Source organism: Canis lupus, chromosome 7, assembly GCF_048164855.1.
Source record: "Canis lupus baileyi chromosome 7, mCanLup2.hap1, whole genome shotgun sequence".
Taxonomy (NCBI): Eukaryota; Metazoa; Chordata; class Mammalia; order Carnivora; family Canidae; genus Canis; species Canis lupus.
Window position 1 is genome coordinate 13,804,063 of NC_132844.1, and position 18,796 is coordinate 13,822,858.

The 18,796-nt window shown below is 32.2% G+C and overlaps 1 protein-coding gene across 7 annotated transcripts in view; it reads left to right on the top strand.

Annotated features, from left to right (window-relative positions):
* The window catches only part of ASCC3 (activating signal cointegrator 1 complex subunit 3), a 335,529-nt gene that overhangs the window by 169,538 nt on the left and 147,195 nt on the right, over positions 1-18,796 (top strand). For all 7 annotated transcript variants that reach the window (XM_072831965.1, XM_072831969.1, XM_072831971.1 and 4 more), the window contains one exon: positions 12,822-12,956. In XM_072831965.1, coding sequence (XP_072688066.1) covers positions 12,822-12,956 — 135 coding nt within the window. The remainder of the gene's footprint in view (positions 1-12,821; positions 12,957-18,796) is intronic.

An 18,796-nucleotide genomic window follows, 5' to 3' on the forward strand; every position in this document is an offset into this window, starting at 1 on the left:
AATATTCTATCATTATAATTTGAATCATTTCCAAAAATCCTGTGGAAAGGTATTACTTACTTGAAAGTTAAGACGGATAGTACTTTTTTCCCTTAATTATAGGTGTGCTTATTAAACCATATTTTTATCATCTTCTTATCAATTCCCAAATAATTTTATTTCAGATGGAAAGTATTTTAAAGACAACATTTGGTAGATTGTCATTATGTTTGCTTCATCATTGAATTTATGAAAAGTATCTTGAAGTTCACTAGTTCACCTTCTTATTACAGATGACAAAACTAAGCCTCATAATATGCCCAAAGCCAGGCATCTAATAAAGCTTTGCAATTGAAACTAGAACCTTGGCCTTTTTACTTCCCCTTCAATGTCTTTACCTCCACAAAATTGACATTTTAATTTAATCTGTTATTGCCCTGCAAAGAGAAAAGAATGTAGAGAACATGCTTGTAAATTCCCCCTGAAAAATCTGGCCTGAGGAAATCATCAATAGTATGTGTGAAAAATCTAGAGCAACCTAATAATTTTTAGTGATGAAATTTTTCAAAAAATTCTTTTCAGAAAGCATATGATCTTTCAATTTTAAAAAATTCTTTTTTTCACATTTTTAAGAAATGGGTGTCAATCTGTGTGTTTTAAATTCTTCGGGTTTCTCCATAATTACAGTCCAAATTGATATATCTTTGAAAACATAATGTAAAGTCATATTAAACTATATAATCAATATGAGAACACTTTAGTTATAAAGCCTTTACACATTTTAAACAAATCATTTCTTCAACAAATTCTCTTCTGTGCATTCTCTTTATGTTAATAAAGAATAAAAATGCAACTATGTCAAGCCATAATAACTATCATTTATGGAAAACAGCATGAGAACTGGTGATATTTAGCTGAGGAAAGTACAGTCATACTGGAAATATGATAGAATTTTTCAAATCTTTGAAGAATTCTTATGTATGAAAACAAATGCATTTGTTTTCTATTGCCTTAGAAAACACTACTGATAGTAGTGGATGCATGTAAGGAAGATCTTTTTTTTTTTTTTTTTTTTTTTTCTATTGAATGAACCACCTTTTGTGTGCTGGGCTCTTTTCTGGTACTTTCTAATTATTGTTTGTTGTATCTACATCAGCCTTGTAAGGCAGGTATTATCTCCATTTTAATGGTAAAAAAAAAAACAAAGCACAGGTTAATTTGCCCAAGCTTATCTACTATACAGATGCTGAATTATGATTCAAACTTAGATCTAAAACTGTTGGTATTCAAAATAAGACTAAAACATGTTATATAGGTTAGTTCGTCATAAGGTAAGAGTTTTGTCTACATAAGAATTTTTTCCTAAACAAAAAAAAAAATTAGTTTCAGTATATCTTAAATTTAATTATGAGCAAGTAAAATTAGTATTCTTGATATGTGTATTTACTTTTTTATAAAAAACTAGAAGAAAAATTCTAATATTTTCTAGGCTTAAGATAATTTTAATGTATAAAATTTACTTCAGTAGCATATACAATGTGGTTAAGTTACTTAAGTTTATAACTATAATGAATGTTTTAAAAATGAATTCAGGGTGTGCTGATGCTTAGTTAAGTGTCCAACTCTTGATCTCAGCTCAAGTCTTAATCTCAGGGTCATGAGTTCAGGCCCCTCACTAGACTTCACACTGGGTGTGGAGTCTACTTAAAAAAAAATGAATTCAAATTTCAGATTACTGAATGCATAAATGTCTATGGTGTACAAACAAGATCCGAATTAATATAGAAAATTATCAGAGCTTCTTTTGGATAACATAAATTATATTATCTCTAAAAGATATACACATGTTTAATGTTTTCTTAAGAAAACATTGTTTTTAATTAAAGAAAAAGTTTATAGTAAAAAGAAAATACATTCAAAATATTTATCATTTTGAAATTTTAAAAACTACTTTTTTTCTCTGTAAGTTTGTAGTCTTAATATTTTAGAGACTATACTGGATAGACTGTCTTATGTTTCTAAGAATATTGTACCATGTCCCGAAGTATGGTGAGTTGATTGTAAGATTATATTCCTTACAGTGGATTTAGCTAGAAAAATGATATGTATTTTTGCTGTCATGGTGTAGTGTGTACACTAAGTCCTCCAATTTTTTTTCATTATTATTATTATACATTTGATAACAAGTATCTTTTAGGGTTTTAAAAATGTAAAGTATCATGGATTTCTTTTAACTAAATATAGCAGTTAAAAAAAAAAAAAACTAAATATAGCAGTTAAAGTTCCCTACAACTCAAACTTAGAAACTGAGAAATATTAAAACTTACCCCTTAAAGAAATTGGCAAAGAATATATTTCTCTTTCAGGGTAATACCCTAAATAATTCAGTAATGATAACCTGAATCTATTTATCACTTAAAAGCTTAGGTTTCTTGAGAAGAACTGCAGATTCTCAGCATGAGAGTCCAGAGGTGGCTGTGAATTGCCGAGTGTAGATCTAATTACACAGCTTGGAGCTGCGGAACCAGTTCTCTCTACTCCAGATTACTTTTCTTGGTTTATTTGCATAATTTAATGCATGAAGACTAGTCAGTGAATTATACAGTTTTATGATTTAGGTAGGACAAGTGAATTAACCCTATCTGAGGTGGTTTATATTTTCATGTATATCTGATAAACATTTAACCACATCATTTTAAAATGAAAAACATGTGTTAGTAATTTAGTTGGTTGCCAGGAATATCTGATAATAAATGCTAGTTATTATACCCATGATTAATAAAATAGACGATTTTAAATTTTATTAATTTAGCCCTATTTTTAGAGCTGCACTATTTTAGTAATAATAGTTTTGTGGATGTAATCCAGGTAGAGTAGTGTCAAATTTTCTACCAATATGAAGCAAAAGAGTACTTTCTTTATTCGTGTCCATCAGTAGGACATTGTTTTGGTTCATGAATTTGATTAATTCATTGTAAATGTAGGTAGCTTTGATTGAGGAACTATCTTTGACTTCAAAGTCCAGAATTTTTTTTTAAGATGCTCTCAGGATAGCTCATTTTATAAGTTGCTTCTTTTTTAAATCACAAATTTTGAACTTTGAAGTGGTATTAAAATACATATATATGTAGCTTTACAACAGTATGAGAAGAGTAATCAATAACAATTTTAGCTTATTAAATATCAATAAAATGTTTGCTAATACATTTTTTAAAATAATCCAGGAAAGTTAATTATATAGTTGGGTAATTGGAAGTTAATACCCTAAATTCTAATAAATGTATCAGTGAAAGTATTCTCAGCCTACATCCTATTATAATTTATTATAATTAATATATATAATTAATATAATATAATATAATATAATATAATATAATATAATATAATATATATGATTAATTAAACTTTTAAATTCAAATTTCTGCTCATAAGTATTGAAAAAATGTTTTCTCTGAAAAGTGATAATTTTTAACATTGGAATTTCAGCTATCATTTATCAAGTACCTACTGATTGAATAGTAGTTTGGGGAATGGGACAGGCGATGACAAGGAAACCTCAAAATAAGTAAGATGTAAACTTGCCCTTAGGCAACACCCAAAGAAGAAATATAACTTGATGAAAAGAATGTAGGCTTTCAAGCGAGGCTAATTCCCTATTCTGCTCTTGAATGAGTAGCAAGTTATTAAGACTCTGAGCTTCAGTTTTCTCATCTGTAAAACACTAAAAGTATTACCACCTAATTGTGTTGTTAATAGTAAAATAGAGAACCATGCATTGCACCTAGTACTGCGCCTAACACATAATAAGCATTTAATAAATCATGCCTTTTATTGTTAGTCCTAGTGGTTATTAACATCAGGGTAAAAACCTATGTATCTGTTGAGACAAGGTACAAGTATGAACAGAGTGCTGTGGGAATGATTAATTTCCCTGGAGAGATTGGAGGTGAATCATTAGAACCGGGTTTAAAGGTTTGTAGAATTTCCACAGGTGAATTTGGCAGTAAAGTAAAATATGAGCAGAGGCCTGGAAACATACAAATGCATGGAAGTTTTGAACAATAGGAAGAAGAATTTAGAGAGATGACAGCCAAAGGCCAGTAATGAAGAAACTTGAAATGTCATGACCTTTAAATCAGGTAATTTGGGGGATCCCTGGGTGGCTCAGCGGTTTCGCGCCTGCCTTTGGCTCAGGGCGCGATCCTGGAGTCCCGGGATTGAGTCCCGCTTCGGGCTCCCAGCATGGAGCCTGTTTCTCCCTCTGCCTGTGTCTCTGCCTCTCTCTCTCTCTCTCTCTCATAAATAAATAAAAATAAATCTTAAAAAAAAATCAAGTAATTTGCTAACTTTAAAAGAAGATCCCAATTAATTTTTCCATTATGCTTTTCTTTTTCCTTTTGTTGTTGTTTGTTACTGTTTCCTCCCATAGTTCATGTAACAAGTAGCAGCTTCTGTGTTCTCAGTCTCTAACCTTTCCCCATAGTAACTAAATAGAAGCTCCAGAAGCACAGAGACGGTGCTGGGTTTGCCCACTGTTATGTCCCAGGGCCTGTCTTGTAATTGTTGGATGATGGCAGACTTGCAGAGGACCTATGTCAAGCATGAAAGAGGCAAAAGTAAAATGTAGTCAGTGATAAATGCTTAAGAGAAGGAGCACCTGAATTTTTTAGATGCTCAAAAGAATAAAATATTTCTTATATCTGGAAGCGTAAGGGAAATTTTTATTATTTTAATTTGACCAGTTACTAATAATTAGTAATTATTACTAATTACTAATCTATCTCCCCCATGTAGGTAAAGGGGCTTCTTTTCTTTTTCTTAATGAAGTTTTATGAACTTGTACTAACTTTTCAAGCAGTTCAGTGGCTGCAGAGCTATATTTAAAAATATTTAAATCAAAGTTCCTTTTTTAAGATCTGTCTCCAACAGTCCTACTAACTCTGAGAGATACCTAAGTACTCTCTTGCTCATCTGGACTCTTCATCAAAAATAGAGCATCCCCTTTTTTAAATTAACCCACCCCTTAAATTTTTTTTTCTGTTGATTGTCCTATCATTTTATAATGATAAAATCCTCTCTGGTTTTTCCTGTTTTGTCTGCTGTTTTCTTTTATACTTTTTTGTGTCATTTTTTTTTTTCACAGTGACAGCCTTCTTGCTAACTTTTCAGCTTAAAATCTATCTCCAACATAAAAGTAATTTCTCAAATATCCCTTTTAGTCTTTTAGTCATTTGTTAGTCATTTTTTTCTGAGTCTTAAATGAATTTTTTCATCTTAATACATATTTTATAATGAAGTGGTTTTTTGCTTTTCGAGATATTATTGCTACTCTGTCTACATTTCCATTTCTGTCAGAAATGTATATTTACCACCCTATGGATTTTCTCTCTTCTCTGTACCTCTGATCTCTGTATACTTTCCCTTGAAATGCTATTTATTTTCTTCTATGAGAACATCTCCCTTTTCTTCTTTTTTTTTTTTCCCCCTTTTCTTCTTAAAGTGTTTCCAGGTACTCTGAAACGAGATAAATTTGTACTTAGATCAAAAGTACTACTAACGCCCTTATAAGTACATTGTTAAATGTTTCCTTTAAGTTTTTATTTTGACACCATAAAAACCTTAGCAATAAAATAATCATATCAAATATGCTAGTATAGCAGTATATTATAAATAAACTCATGATCTCATTGTCATCATTGATCACTTCTTCTATTCAGTATAATTTATATATATATATATATATTTTAAAGATTTTATTTATTTATTAATCAGAGAGAGAGAGAGAGACAGGCAGAGACACAGGCAGAGGGAGAAGCAGGCTCCCTGGGGGGAGCCTGAAGTGGGACTTGATCCTGGGACTCCAGGATCACGCCCTGGGCCAAAGGCAGGCGCTAAACTGCTGAGCTACCCAGGGATCCCCTAATTTATATATTTCATTATAAAACTGTTAGGGCTTGTTTCGGTGGGTAAGACAAGCAAACATGATATACACAGGAAACGTCTTTTTATCCTCCCTCACTTCCATTTTTATTTTGTGAGGTATCTAATTTGGTCCATCTATATCTCTAATTTTAAACATGCACATCAGAATAATTCTATGGAAATTGTTCTTCAACTAGATTTTTTTTCACGTAGTGCTGTATTATGGATGTCTTTTCAAATATCTATCTGGGAGAGCAAAATCCTGTGCTGTTTGTGTCTACTATTGGATTACCAGAGACACACAGTGTTTGTGAAGTTCAGTCACCTTTTCAAATGTTTATGGCTATTTTTACTTGCTTGTGTATGAATTTCTCAGAAGCCACAGAGAAAAATGATGAATTTAAAGAAAAACTGTTTCCATACTAAACAAGATACCATAAACAAAGTGAAAAGATAGTGTAGACTAGAACAAAATATTTGCAATATAGAAAAATACAAAGTGTGTTATCTTCCATATACAAAAAATGCCTACAAATTGATAAGAAAAGAAAAAAATATCCAATAATAAAACAATGTTCAGAATAAGGAAATAGTTAAATGAATAGTCAGCTATATTTGATCCAACAATTTCACTTCTATGAAATTATCCAAAAACTATATTCTCAAACCTGTGAAGTGGCTTGTGAACACTCATTTATTGCATCATTGTTTTTTTTTTTAAAGATTTTATTTATTTATTCATGATAATCACAGAGAGAGAGAGAGAGAGGCAGAGACACAGGCAGAGGGAGAAGCAGGCCCCATGCACCGGGAGCCTGACGTGGGATTCGATCCCGGGTCTCCAGGATCGCGCCCTGGGCCAAAGGCAGGCGCCAAACCGCTGCGCCACCCAGGGATCCCGCATCATCGTTTTAAATAATGAAAGACTGGAAACAAATGTCTATCAAGCAAGGACTAGTAAAATAAATTATGGTATTTCTAAGTAATGGGATACTATGCTAATATAAAAAATAAACAAAGCAACTGTGTACTGAGGTGAAAAGATCTTCAGATGATTTGAGTATCTTCAGCTGGCCAACATTGGCAGGCCTAAAATGAGACTCTATAATTACTTATAGTATCGCACCACAAATGTCTCTTAGATGCGCAGCATACAAAATTAAACCTTTTAAAATTGCATTTACCTGGTAACACAGATGTGATAATATGACCACACTGTGATAAAACTATTTTCTGCCTACACGCTCTTGTGGTATATAAATATATCTGAGATACATTAGTGGTACTCCTCATTCAAACTGTAAAGAACACAGAAAATGATTTGCCTGTGTTCTCCATCCTTCCAAAGATACCAGAATGTTCTAAATGTGACAGAGGGAAGATTTTGTTTTTGTTTTTGTTTTTCACCTTTTAATGCATGGCTCTCAAATTTTAGCATAACATGCATCAGAATCACTTGGAGGGCTTGTTGAACCAAGTTGCTGAGCCTCATCTTCAGAGTCAATGACTCAGATCTAGTGTTGTGCTGTTAGTTTGTAGTTTTGACAAGTTCCCAGGGGATGCTGATGCTGATCTGGGGACCATGCAGTTTTAAAATTACTATTTGTTTAGATGATTAGGGCTTACCTCTCTTGAGAAACCTGGGTTAAGAAAGTTGGAAAGAATTGAGAGCAAGACACATAACAGGCCATTCCAGTTAGAGTGAAAGCATAAACCACTAGGACATAAAACTCCTCACCCTCCGGTCCCATTCTTTAACCCATGCAAGAGCAAATACTGTATATTAAAGATACCATTCCTTGGCAGCATTTTCTATGGAACATCCATTTGCTATATTGTCTGTATTTTTTTGATATTTCTTTTTCAGTCTTCCTTCTTAGTGGAAAATTCTAGGGAAGAGTCTTTGATTCGACATTTCACAATTAATCCTTGCCCTCCTTCCCTCCTGTTTTCAAATAATCTCGGGCTTAAATATTCTTCCTTCCTTCCTTCCTTCCTTCCTTCCTTCCTTCCTTCCTTCCTTCCTTCCTTTATTACTTCTCCTTCATCTTGCACAACACATTTACAGAGCTGTTAAAAGATAAGTGGCCTTTTAAATTACTTGGTGTGGTGTTAGATACATAACACACTTACATCAATGAGAAATAGATAGTCACATAACAGTTATTTACTGATCTCACCATCTAGTCTTTGAGGCCAGATTCATTCCATTGTTTATTACCCTTACAGTAGTGTTGATACTTAGCAGTTCTGACAGAGGCTTTTAAAATTCCTGGACAAAGAGTGTTAGCATCTCCTTGGAACTTGTTAGAAATGCAAAGTTGTAGCTTGCCACAGACCTACTTAATCTGAAAGGGTGGTGGAGGAAAGGAGCAGCAATTGTGTTCTTAGGTGATTTTGAATCATTCTAAAGTTTGAAAGCTATGATTTTACTAAATGCAGTGTTTTCAATTACATTATGTACTTCAGTCTTTATAGTAATCCTGTGACTCTAATAACTACCTGTGGACTGGGGTGGGGCATAAGAATAGGAGAGATTAAATAGTTTATTCTAAATCACTGCTCTTTAATAATGCTTCAAAGTAGAATTTTTGATATTTTTCGAATAATATGTCCTTCTTTCCTCTGAATACATTGAAACAATATAAGTTACTTAAGCATTCTAGTTTTTTGAATAATTATTTTTCTGAGCATTCACTCTCATTACTTTTTGACATCTTATGTAAAGAACACTGTCTTTGGGCACATCAAATAACAGGACAAAAACTCAAATTCACATACTTTCTCTTCTAGTGTAGGACTGACTTAATTGTAAATTTTTAGACTAACTTTTTAAACTAAAAGTTTTTTTATATTTATATATACAATATTTTTATATTTTTAAATGTATTAATATATTTTAAATGTATTAATCTAAAAATACCTCTAGTAAAAATATAAAGTTTCATAAAACAATTAAAATTTACCAGTATTATTGACTTGAATCTATGGTTATAATCTTACATTAATGACACATGCCCATTTAACTGCTGTTTGGTTACCAGTAGTATTTCTAAGATTAATTTGAAGTTATTTCTGCCAAATGAAACAGTGCTGTCCTGTTAGTTATAATTTTTATATATTTAAAATAATTAACCAAATTAACAAACTGTAAAATCAAGTATGTTACAGAGACCCAAAACCTTGTAATGGCTTCTTTTGGAGCCTCTAAACAGAAAATTCTTAATAAGGAGGAGAGTTTATTATACTGAACAAGAAGTGATGGATCATTTAATAAAAAGAAACTGCTACTTTAAGTTGTAACTAATATTTCTCATGGCTGCAGTGGAAAATAATTTGCAAAATGATAAGTTGACAAGTCAGACTGAAATAATTAATGAAGATTTAGGGTCATATTTTATTTTCCCTTATGTTCTTTGTATCAACAGGATTTACATAATGTGGCATTTGAATTATGGAGAATAAAATCTAGTTGCATTATAAAAACCCATCTGGGAAATGATCTTGGGGCTATACTGGTTATATGAAATACCTTCATATTCTCTGATATTTCATATATATATATATATGAATATGTATATATGTAAATAAAGATAGGTTATTAGGGAATTTTTAATGTCATCTTTGTAGTGGTCGTTTTATTTATGTTTCCTTTTAAATTTACTTAGGAGAAGAAAAGTAAATTGGTGGTAATTATTAACTAATTTCACACAGTAGTACAGTAGTCATCTCAAAAGCTGTTAATAATTCAATTTTTAGACCCCACTCCTAGACATTCTTACCCAGTTGGTTTTAAGAGAAAACATAAGAGAAAAAAAATCTGCCTTAACTTTTTAAGAAGGACCTAGAAGTCTATTTTTTTGAGTACTAGCAGTAATTCCAATGAAGAGGTCCCTGGGCCTCAGTGTAAGAAACTTTGAAAGAGAATGTACTTCTTCAAGCTAACACACTAAAATTACCAAGAATAAATTCTTTACATACTATTGTGGGCTTCTCCATCCAGCCTGCACCCTGCTTCCATAGCCAGATAGCTGATTACTAGTGATTCTTCCTTGCCAACAGGAGTGTACCCATTTGGAGCCTTAGAACCTATTTCTCATTGTATCCCTAGTGCTTAGTACATTGTTTGGTACTTAGTAGGTACTGTGCAAATATAGTGTGATGGATGAATGAAAGAGACACACCAGCTCCATGTTTAGCATTTCTGAATTATCGCTGCTCCATGTGTCTAGTTTTTTTTCGCCTTCTTTAATTTGTACATGACTTTTACAGAAGGGACCATGTCTTGCCCATATTCATATTTCACCTTCCAACATTTTTTATACATACATGGCTAGTAAATTCTCAGCAAGTAAAAAATATTTTGTGCTTATTTACTACATCATACATACATTATCATCTCCATGAAGGCAGAATTTTGCCTCTCTCTTTTGCAATTTTCTCGGGGCTTGATAGTGATTCTCAGAATTCTCAGAAACATTTGAATGAATGCATAAATTAATTTTAAAAATAAATAATTTCATTTTAATTGAGGTTTTCATAAAATTTAATATTAGAGGTTAGTGAGGTTTTGTGTGTAATAAAAGTTAATTTTATATAAGAGAAAAAAATCTGCCTTAACTTTTTAAGAAGAAACTCACTATTGAAATACCCTTTACTTTTTACAAGAGATGGGATCATAGAATCTGAGAGATTCTGAACTGATGAAGCTTTAGCAGGGCATTAGAATTAAGAGAATTTTCTAGCTAACTTAATATTAAACAGCTTCTGTCAATAATGTTGACAATATTACAGTGAACTTAAATGGTATTCTCTTGACATCCTGTGAATAAAGATGTTTCTCCAGAAAGCTAGAGAGCCTATCGAAGTCAGATTTGGGTTTGTTGTTGTTGTTGTTGCTGTTGTTGTTGTTGTTTTAGTTGAAAAGAAAAAACAGAAGAATTTTCCAAGTATTCATGAAGCTTACTGAAATAAATTTTATTCGGATACTCTTTAGAGATACTCATGACTATATTTCTTTTCAAAACACATTAGTATCAGCAAATCAGTTAGAGCTTCTAACCATGTATGAAAGCTTATGCTTTATATCCTTGATGGCTATGATTAATGTTAAATCTCTCTAGATGACTTGTAGTGCTTATTTTATTGTCTCTAAATGCAAGTTTTTCATTGAAGAATTTTGTTTTTTTCCAGATTATCTACCCTCCTTCACTTTGAATACTTTCTAAAAGAATATTAGTAATTTAAGCATTCCAATGTCTTGAATGTTTATTCTCTGTGATTTTACTGTCCTCTGAAATATAATTGGCATCCCATATGTGGAACGGTTTCTTTGGCAAGTTTATAGGCATAAGATTACTGTGAGTAAATTATACAGTGTGTACTCTAGATCTGTGTCACTCTGTCTCCTTTCTGGCTAAATCCCAGGCCTCCCTCCCCTTTTTACTTTTGTTCATTTTCAAAATGACCTTCCCTTATACTTAGGTCAAATAGTATGAGCCTATCAATTCCCTGACTAAAACCATCAGTTACTTAATTTTCTAAATGGAAATAACTAGGGATCCCTGGGTGGCGCTGCGGTTTGGCGCCTGCCTTTGGCCCAGGGCGCGATCCCGGAGACCCGGGATCGAATCCCACGTCGGGCTTCCGGTGCATGGAGCCTGCTTCTCCCTCTGCCTGTGTCTCTGCCTCTCTCTCTCTCTGTGTGTGACTATCATAAATAAATAAAAATAAAAATAAAAGAAATAACTAAATAATTATGTTTCTGGGAAAACATAACAGAAAAATATAGAGAGATATTGAGGGAAGGGCAAAACTTAGGACCTCCATGTTGCTGAGACCAAAGAGAAATACATGGTAACTCCATAGAGTCTTAGAGATCTCAGTTTGGTTGGAAGCTGGGCTAGAACTTGTCTTTAAGTCACACAAAGCACCCATACTGCTGATTGTCCTTAGGTTGTATGTTTAAGATTTTGATTAAAATGTAAAAATTACCTAGAGATACTTGCTTCATATCATATAAAATTGGAAAAGATCAATTTTCCATATAAAAGAATAAATTACTTTATTATAGTAATGGCACTTTGGGAAGACTAGGGTGAGCTAAATGTGGGGGGACATAGAAGCCAAAGAAGAAAAGACACAGAGGAGAGAAGGCAGGCACTGATAGCAGCAGATGCAAAGTACTCCTCATTCTCTTATTTTATTCTCTTCAGTTGTATTGACACTCTGCATGGTGACTGTCCCTGAAAAGACTTTTTTCCATTTCTCCTTGGCAAAGCATCCAGATACGTGACTTCCCCCTAATTCAGATTTCCACAGTCACTTTGTGAGTAATTCTACAGGAAGGTCAAAAAAAAAAAAAAAAAAAAACAACAACAACAACAATAGAAAATTCCAAATGCCTCTCTAGAAGCATTTTCATCTCTGGCAGTTCCCTAAACTCTATTTTAAATGGTGGTTCTTTGACATGATTTTGTCCAAGGATGGCTGTTTTTATCATTTTCAATTTCTTTAAACATCTTGATAATACTGGAAATTTCGTTGATGGTGGAGAAAAACAGGGCTCTTGTATATTTTTATACTCTGTCCCCGTAATGTATGATTTCATTCATGAATTATGTCTTCAAAAGAGAAAAGCACAAATTAAACTCCACATTTTATACAATCCATTAATTTCAGTTTTGACTTCCACTAATTTATAGGTTAACAGTATATAAAGCCTTAGTATTGAATTTTACTTAACTTACTTTTATTTTGTATGCACTTTGTTGTAAAATAAAGAAATGTAGGGGAATTCATAAACCAGGGATTATATTTTGGAAGATTAATGGTAGTATACATATGGTAGTTTTCAAACTAGTATTAAGCTATCTTTTAACATATTTTAATATTAAATAAATTCCTTTTCTTTATTTTAGGTGATGGTGTTTGTACATGCTCGAAATGCCACTGTAAGAACAGCTATGTCTCTAATAGAAAGAGCAAAAAACAGTGGTCAGATTTCCTGCTTTTTACCTTCACAAGGATCTGAATATGGACATGCAGAAAAACAGGTTGGGAACAATGATGGCAAGATACAAGAACTTTATAAAGCATATACTGTGCCATATATTACAGATATTTTATATATGGTAGATCTCTGACCTCCAGTTTCCAAGGAGTTAATCTTACATATTTATCATGTTATAATCTATTCTTTTGGTGATCTTCTAAATGATTTCAATGCATGATGTTTTCAGTTATATCTATCTATATGGTTACCATTGTGTTTAGTCCTACTCTTAAAATAGAGCTAAAACGTAAAATACAGTTAAGTTCCCTAAAATATGTTAGCATCTAATAGGATTGTTAGTCTTAAAAAAACTAATTAATATATTTTTAATTTCTCAGTTTTAATTTCTGAGGTTAATATGGACACATGAAAGCTGCATGAGTAAAAGCTCTTTTTAAGAATGTGAAAGTTTAGGGGTACTTGGCTGGCTCAGTCAGTAGAACATGTAATCCTTGATCTCGGGGTTGGAAATTCAAACCCCACATTGGGTGTAATGATTATTTAAAAATAAGACCTTAAAAAAAAGAAAAAGAATGTGAAAGCTTAAGACACGAAGTTTGACAGCAGCTACCTGCAACTTAGCATATACTCAGGCCCTTAGTAGCCTGAGTCCTCTTAGAACTGAAGAACCCCAAGCCCCATATCAGATTTACCAAATCATAATCTACATTCTACCTCAATCCACAGGTGATTTACTGTACTTTACAGTTTGAGAAGCGCTTCTCTAGATAATTTGAGTATTGAGAGTATCCTGAGGTTTACAGAAGTTTTTGTTTAATTATGTAGGATAATGGTTTAGATCAAAAATAGGTAGACTATAGCCTGAGGCCAAATGTGGCTGCGTGTTGTTGTAATGCAGGTTTTATTAGAAAATAGCTTTGTCATCGGCTGCTTTTTTGTTTTTGCACTGGGAGGGAAGAATTCAACAGTTATTATGAGGACTATGTGGCCCACTAATAAGCCTAAAATACAAGATGGCCCTTGACAGAAAATGTTTGCCCTGATTTAAAGCTGTGAAAATAAATTTTCACATAAAAAAGTCAGTGGGCATAAAATGATAGTAACCTCAAAGTATTTTATATGCATAAGATTTAACTGATATGTACTGAACAGCTGTTAGCTGACAGACATTGTGCTATACACTTTCACTTTTATCATCTTGGTAAAATGTATTTGATTGTTATGACTCCACTATGAATTTCACCATTTTATATTGATATTTTAAATTCTGGATGTGATAAATCTGATACAGGGTGTTTTGAACATCAGATTCTCTTAACTTAGAACTATAAACTTTGTTCATTTTCTTCATTTTTTCTACTTTATAAAATCTCTATTACATTACACTTACTAAACAGCTTTGTACTTTTCCAGTTATTTACTAATTATGAATTTATGAGCATCTTTGAAAAGTCGGGTTGGCATTCATAACTCTTCTTTCATTTCTTTGGAAGTACAAAGCAACTCTGTTGTGTTTAAAAGCCAAGCCTTGAGAGCCACCTTGTGGATTTCTGGTTACTTCATGCCTCTCAATTCTGAGAGCTATTGCTATTCCAAATAGTGCAGATTTATTATTTACTTCCTATAATGATAATATTTAGCATTATCAAGTGTTTACTGGTGCCTGACTGCCTTCTATACATAACTCATTAAGTCCTCACAGAACCTGTGATATAGGTTTATATTGTCATTATACCTTGATATAGTATATGTGTAAGGATTTCAAATACAACATGAAATAAAGCATATAGAAATAATTTATATAGAGACATTTTCAAATAATGTTTATTTAACATTGTCACCAAACAGATTCACAGATCACTATGCTAAAAAGTAAGAGAGAAAAAAAAAAAAAAGACCTGAAGAAATGGAAAGTTTTATTACAGTTAAGTAGACTTGAAAATTCCAAGTCATTTTTATTATACCTTTTTAAAAATACTTTTATTATATTTGATTTTTATCCAATCTACCTATTGTTATTGGATTTTTTTAAACAAGAATGAAATTCACAAACATTTATTAATAAGTACATGTTTTCAAGAAACATTGTCCTGCTCACTATTATATTCCCAGCCTTTCATATAATACTTGGCTGATAGTAAGTACCCCCAAATTACTTTCTTTCGCCTTTGTTCCTGTGAGACAAACATTATGAGATGGCCTCACTTTAATTTTCTCATTTGATCTACACCACTGTTCTGTTCTTAGAGATTCTTATCCCCGTTTTATAGATAAGGAAACTGGAACTGAAAGAATAATTTTCTTGGAGAAGGCCAAGTAACAAGTAGTAGAGCTATGATTTCATCAGTCTGACTCCAAAGCCTGCCCTTTTTACCACGCTCCATCCGAAATGTTCAAAACCAAATCTGATCTGCACTTTCTAAAGCATTTAGGGCTTTGATGCTTTTTGTTCTTTTTTTTGTTTTTGTTTCTAATTAAATGGAAGAACATTTCTGCAGCCTAACCATATCCTTCATTTCTGCTAAAGAGAGATTAAAAAAACCTGTCCCCTCCGTGGTGGTGGATATGATTTTATACCAAAAGATAAGGTAATCTTTCTGAATACTTTATCTTGAAGCTCCAAATTTTAGATTGTTCTTCTAGTGCTAGCTGTATTCTTATTTCTTTAAGTTCCTTTTGAACTTGAATGGTATTAACATTCTAGCAGTTCTGAGGAGCTATTATCATGATGATAGGAGATATTCTTTCCCATGTTTTTGAAAAATGGGAAATTAAGTACTCAAAACATTAAAATAAAATTAGAAGGTAAATTTGCTACGGTAGTACATAGAAATTTAGCCTCATGACTCCTGTTAATGGAAATACAGCTAAATCCCTACCATGCCATGCTAGTATTATACTCTTAAGTGTTTAATGTAACCATGTCAGTTCCTGACTTAGCAATTATGATTCTTAAAAGCATTTCTTCACAATTTTACTCAATACTCTAACTTTATTTGTATAAATAATAAGTAAAATTACATTGGGGAAGTTCTCCTTTTCTTTCTGTGTGTGTGTGTATGTGTGTGTGTGTGTGTGTGTGTGTGTGTGTGTGTGTGTGTAACAAGGCTATTTCTGTGCCTTAGCCACAGTCAAAAATGAGTCTTTTCTTCCCACTAAGTAACAATATATTTTAGGACTCCTCATATCATTCCCAAATTTTTATATAAAATTAACCATCATTTGGAAAACAAACTATATTTCCAAATTGTCCACTGAAACAAGAAAATAGGGAAAGGAAGATGAAAGAGTAGCTTAAACTAGGGATGGAGCTCGCATTCCTCTATGGGGAAGGGAGTATCTCAGCATTTCCAAATGTGGCCCAGAGCAAGAGTTCACTTTAAAGCTCTGCTTACAACTTCACCTCTAGAAGCCTTGTGGCCTTGGGACACCTGGGTGGCTCAACAGTTGAGCGTCTGCCTTCTGCTCAGGGCTTGATCCCTGGGTCTGGGATCAAGTCCCGCATCAGACTCCATTCAGGGAGCCTGCTTCTCCCTCTGCCTATGTCTCTGCCCCTCTCTGTGTCTCTCATGAATAAATAAATAAAATCTTTAAAAAAAAAAAAAGAAGAAGAAGAAGAAGAAGCCTTGCAGCCTTAAATACCTAAATGTTTCTGAAACTTAATTTCTGTTCTATCAAATGGAATAATGATAGGGTAAATAACACCTATTCTAGTAGTTAACTATGAGAAACAAATGGAATAATACATGAGTTATTTTGGAAAATGAACAATGATAAAACATTACATATACTATAGAAATCTACTTTGAGAAAGTATACATTAGAAAATGTAGCTAAATTTAATATATACTTAGAAAATAAATATCAATAACTAAATTTTAAAATGGTACAAGGATAATGACTTCTATGAATAACTTTCCCTAATTTACCCTGCATATTTTTTGCTGTCCCACACAAAGATATTAAGAAACCACTATTTTCTGTAAGGTAGAACATAAAGGAATAGTCATAAGCAGCTTAGGTTTATAGAAGTAAAACATTAGGGATGCAGATATTTTCTTTATTAAGCCATTATTTTCAATTATGATTTAATTTCAAGTTGAATGAATATTTCAATTAGAATCTTCAGATTTGGTTTCACTTGGAATCTCAGTCAAATAAATTCTTCCCTTTAGGGACAAGTTTTTAACAGGCTTTAAATATTCTAGTACTGGGATGAGTATTTCCACTCCCTCCTGTACAGTTTTTCTTTGACTTACAGGTACTGATATGTGATTTGATTTTTTATAATTAGTGATATCAGGAATTTTTCTTATAGGTAGAAATGGTCTATCATGCAATAAGCCTAATGAATATAGTTATTGGAAATATCTATTAAAACAGAACTCTATGAAAAATCCAATAATAACATGGTCCCTCAAGATACCTTAGTCATTTTTTGATATTTTTATTGTTATCTAGATCTACCAACTATTTCCGTGTTTTTTTTCATAGGTTCTCCTTAGCCTTTGCCTAAATTAAGGAAATTTGACTTTGATATAAGTTATCTGATCCTTAATATTAATAGCTTTATTTCTGCCTTAGCAGTTTTTACAGTCAGTATGGCCAAATAAAATTAGAATTACTCTTCCTGGTGTAGTTGACATCTACTAGCTAAAGACAGTAGCAGATGCCTAACAGACCCCTTTCCCTTATTATTTTGTTTTAAATATATGCAAAATGTTTCTGAGTTTATTCTTTCCTTAACCATGTCAACCTCATTTATTTTTGGACGTTAATATAGTAATTTTAGTTTTATAGCATTGTTGTAACTGTATAGGAAGAGTGTCAAAAATGTATTAATATTTTAAATAAAACCAAATAAAATTAATAAAAAAATAGAACTGAGGATTTAACTGAATTTTTGAAAGCATGACTTTTCTGTTTTCAAAGGGAAATAGCCCCTTGAGGAAATTGGCTTTGGATCCAGGCAAATCTGGACATTAATCTGGACTCAGGCACTGTAATACAACCTATTTTAATATCCTTGAGCCACAATTTCACCATAAAGAAGGTGGCGAGGATACCTATATCTTAAGATTTTTGTAATAAATAAGGTAATGTATCCTGCCTAATATATTGTAGACATTCTATAAATGGTTACATATGTACTTTAAAGGGAAAAAAGATGATAACGTCAAAGAATGACAGATGTAACAACATTTAAATTTGAAGCTTTTGGACAAAAAAAAATAATACATTGAGTTGTAAAAGACAATAACAGGTTGGGGAAAATATTAGTAACTATATTTTTATAGTATTAGTATCTATCTCTTTATGTGTATATTCATCTTTATTGTATACTTATTAAAGTTTAATAACTAAAACATGAAGTTTTCAGTAAATAAATGAGCAAGGAGAAGAAAAAGGTAAACTGAAATAAAAAATAATTGGAAACATATTGCAAATTAACAGACTTAAACAGATTTAAATTACTCTTAAACCTAATAAATCTTTAAAGACTAAAACTGACAATGTCTATTTCTAAAGATGATTTGGGGATTTAGTACATTTCTAAGTTTCCTGTGGCAATGAATGGTTCAGTCCTTTAAAAAAAAAACATTTTGGTAATATATGTTAAGAGCCACGAGGAGCTTCCAGATCCTTTGGCCATGAAATTCTAATCCTGTAAATCTTTCCAAGGACAGATGAAAAAGAAAAGGAAAATACACGAACACATTGTAATGGAAAAAAATGCAGCATAAGTATCCAACAGCAGGAGAATTTTTAAAAGTATGAACAGCAATTCAATTAAATATTATATACCTAGTGAGAACAATTATTATAAAGTATATAATAAGACGTCCAGTTCTAAATTACCTGTCAGTTTTAATTCAATTG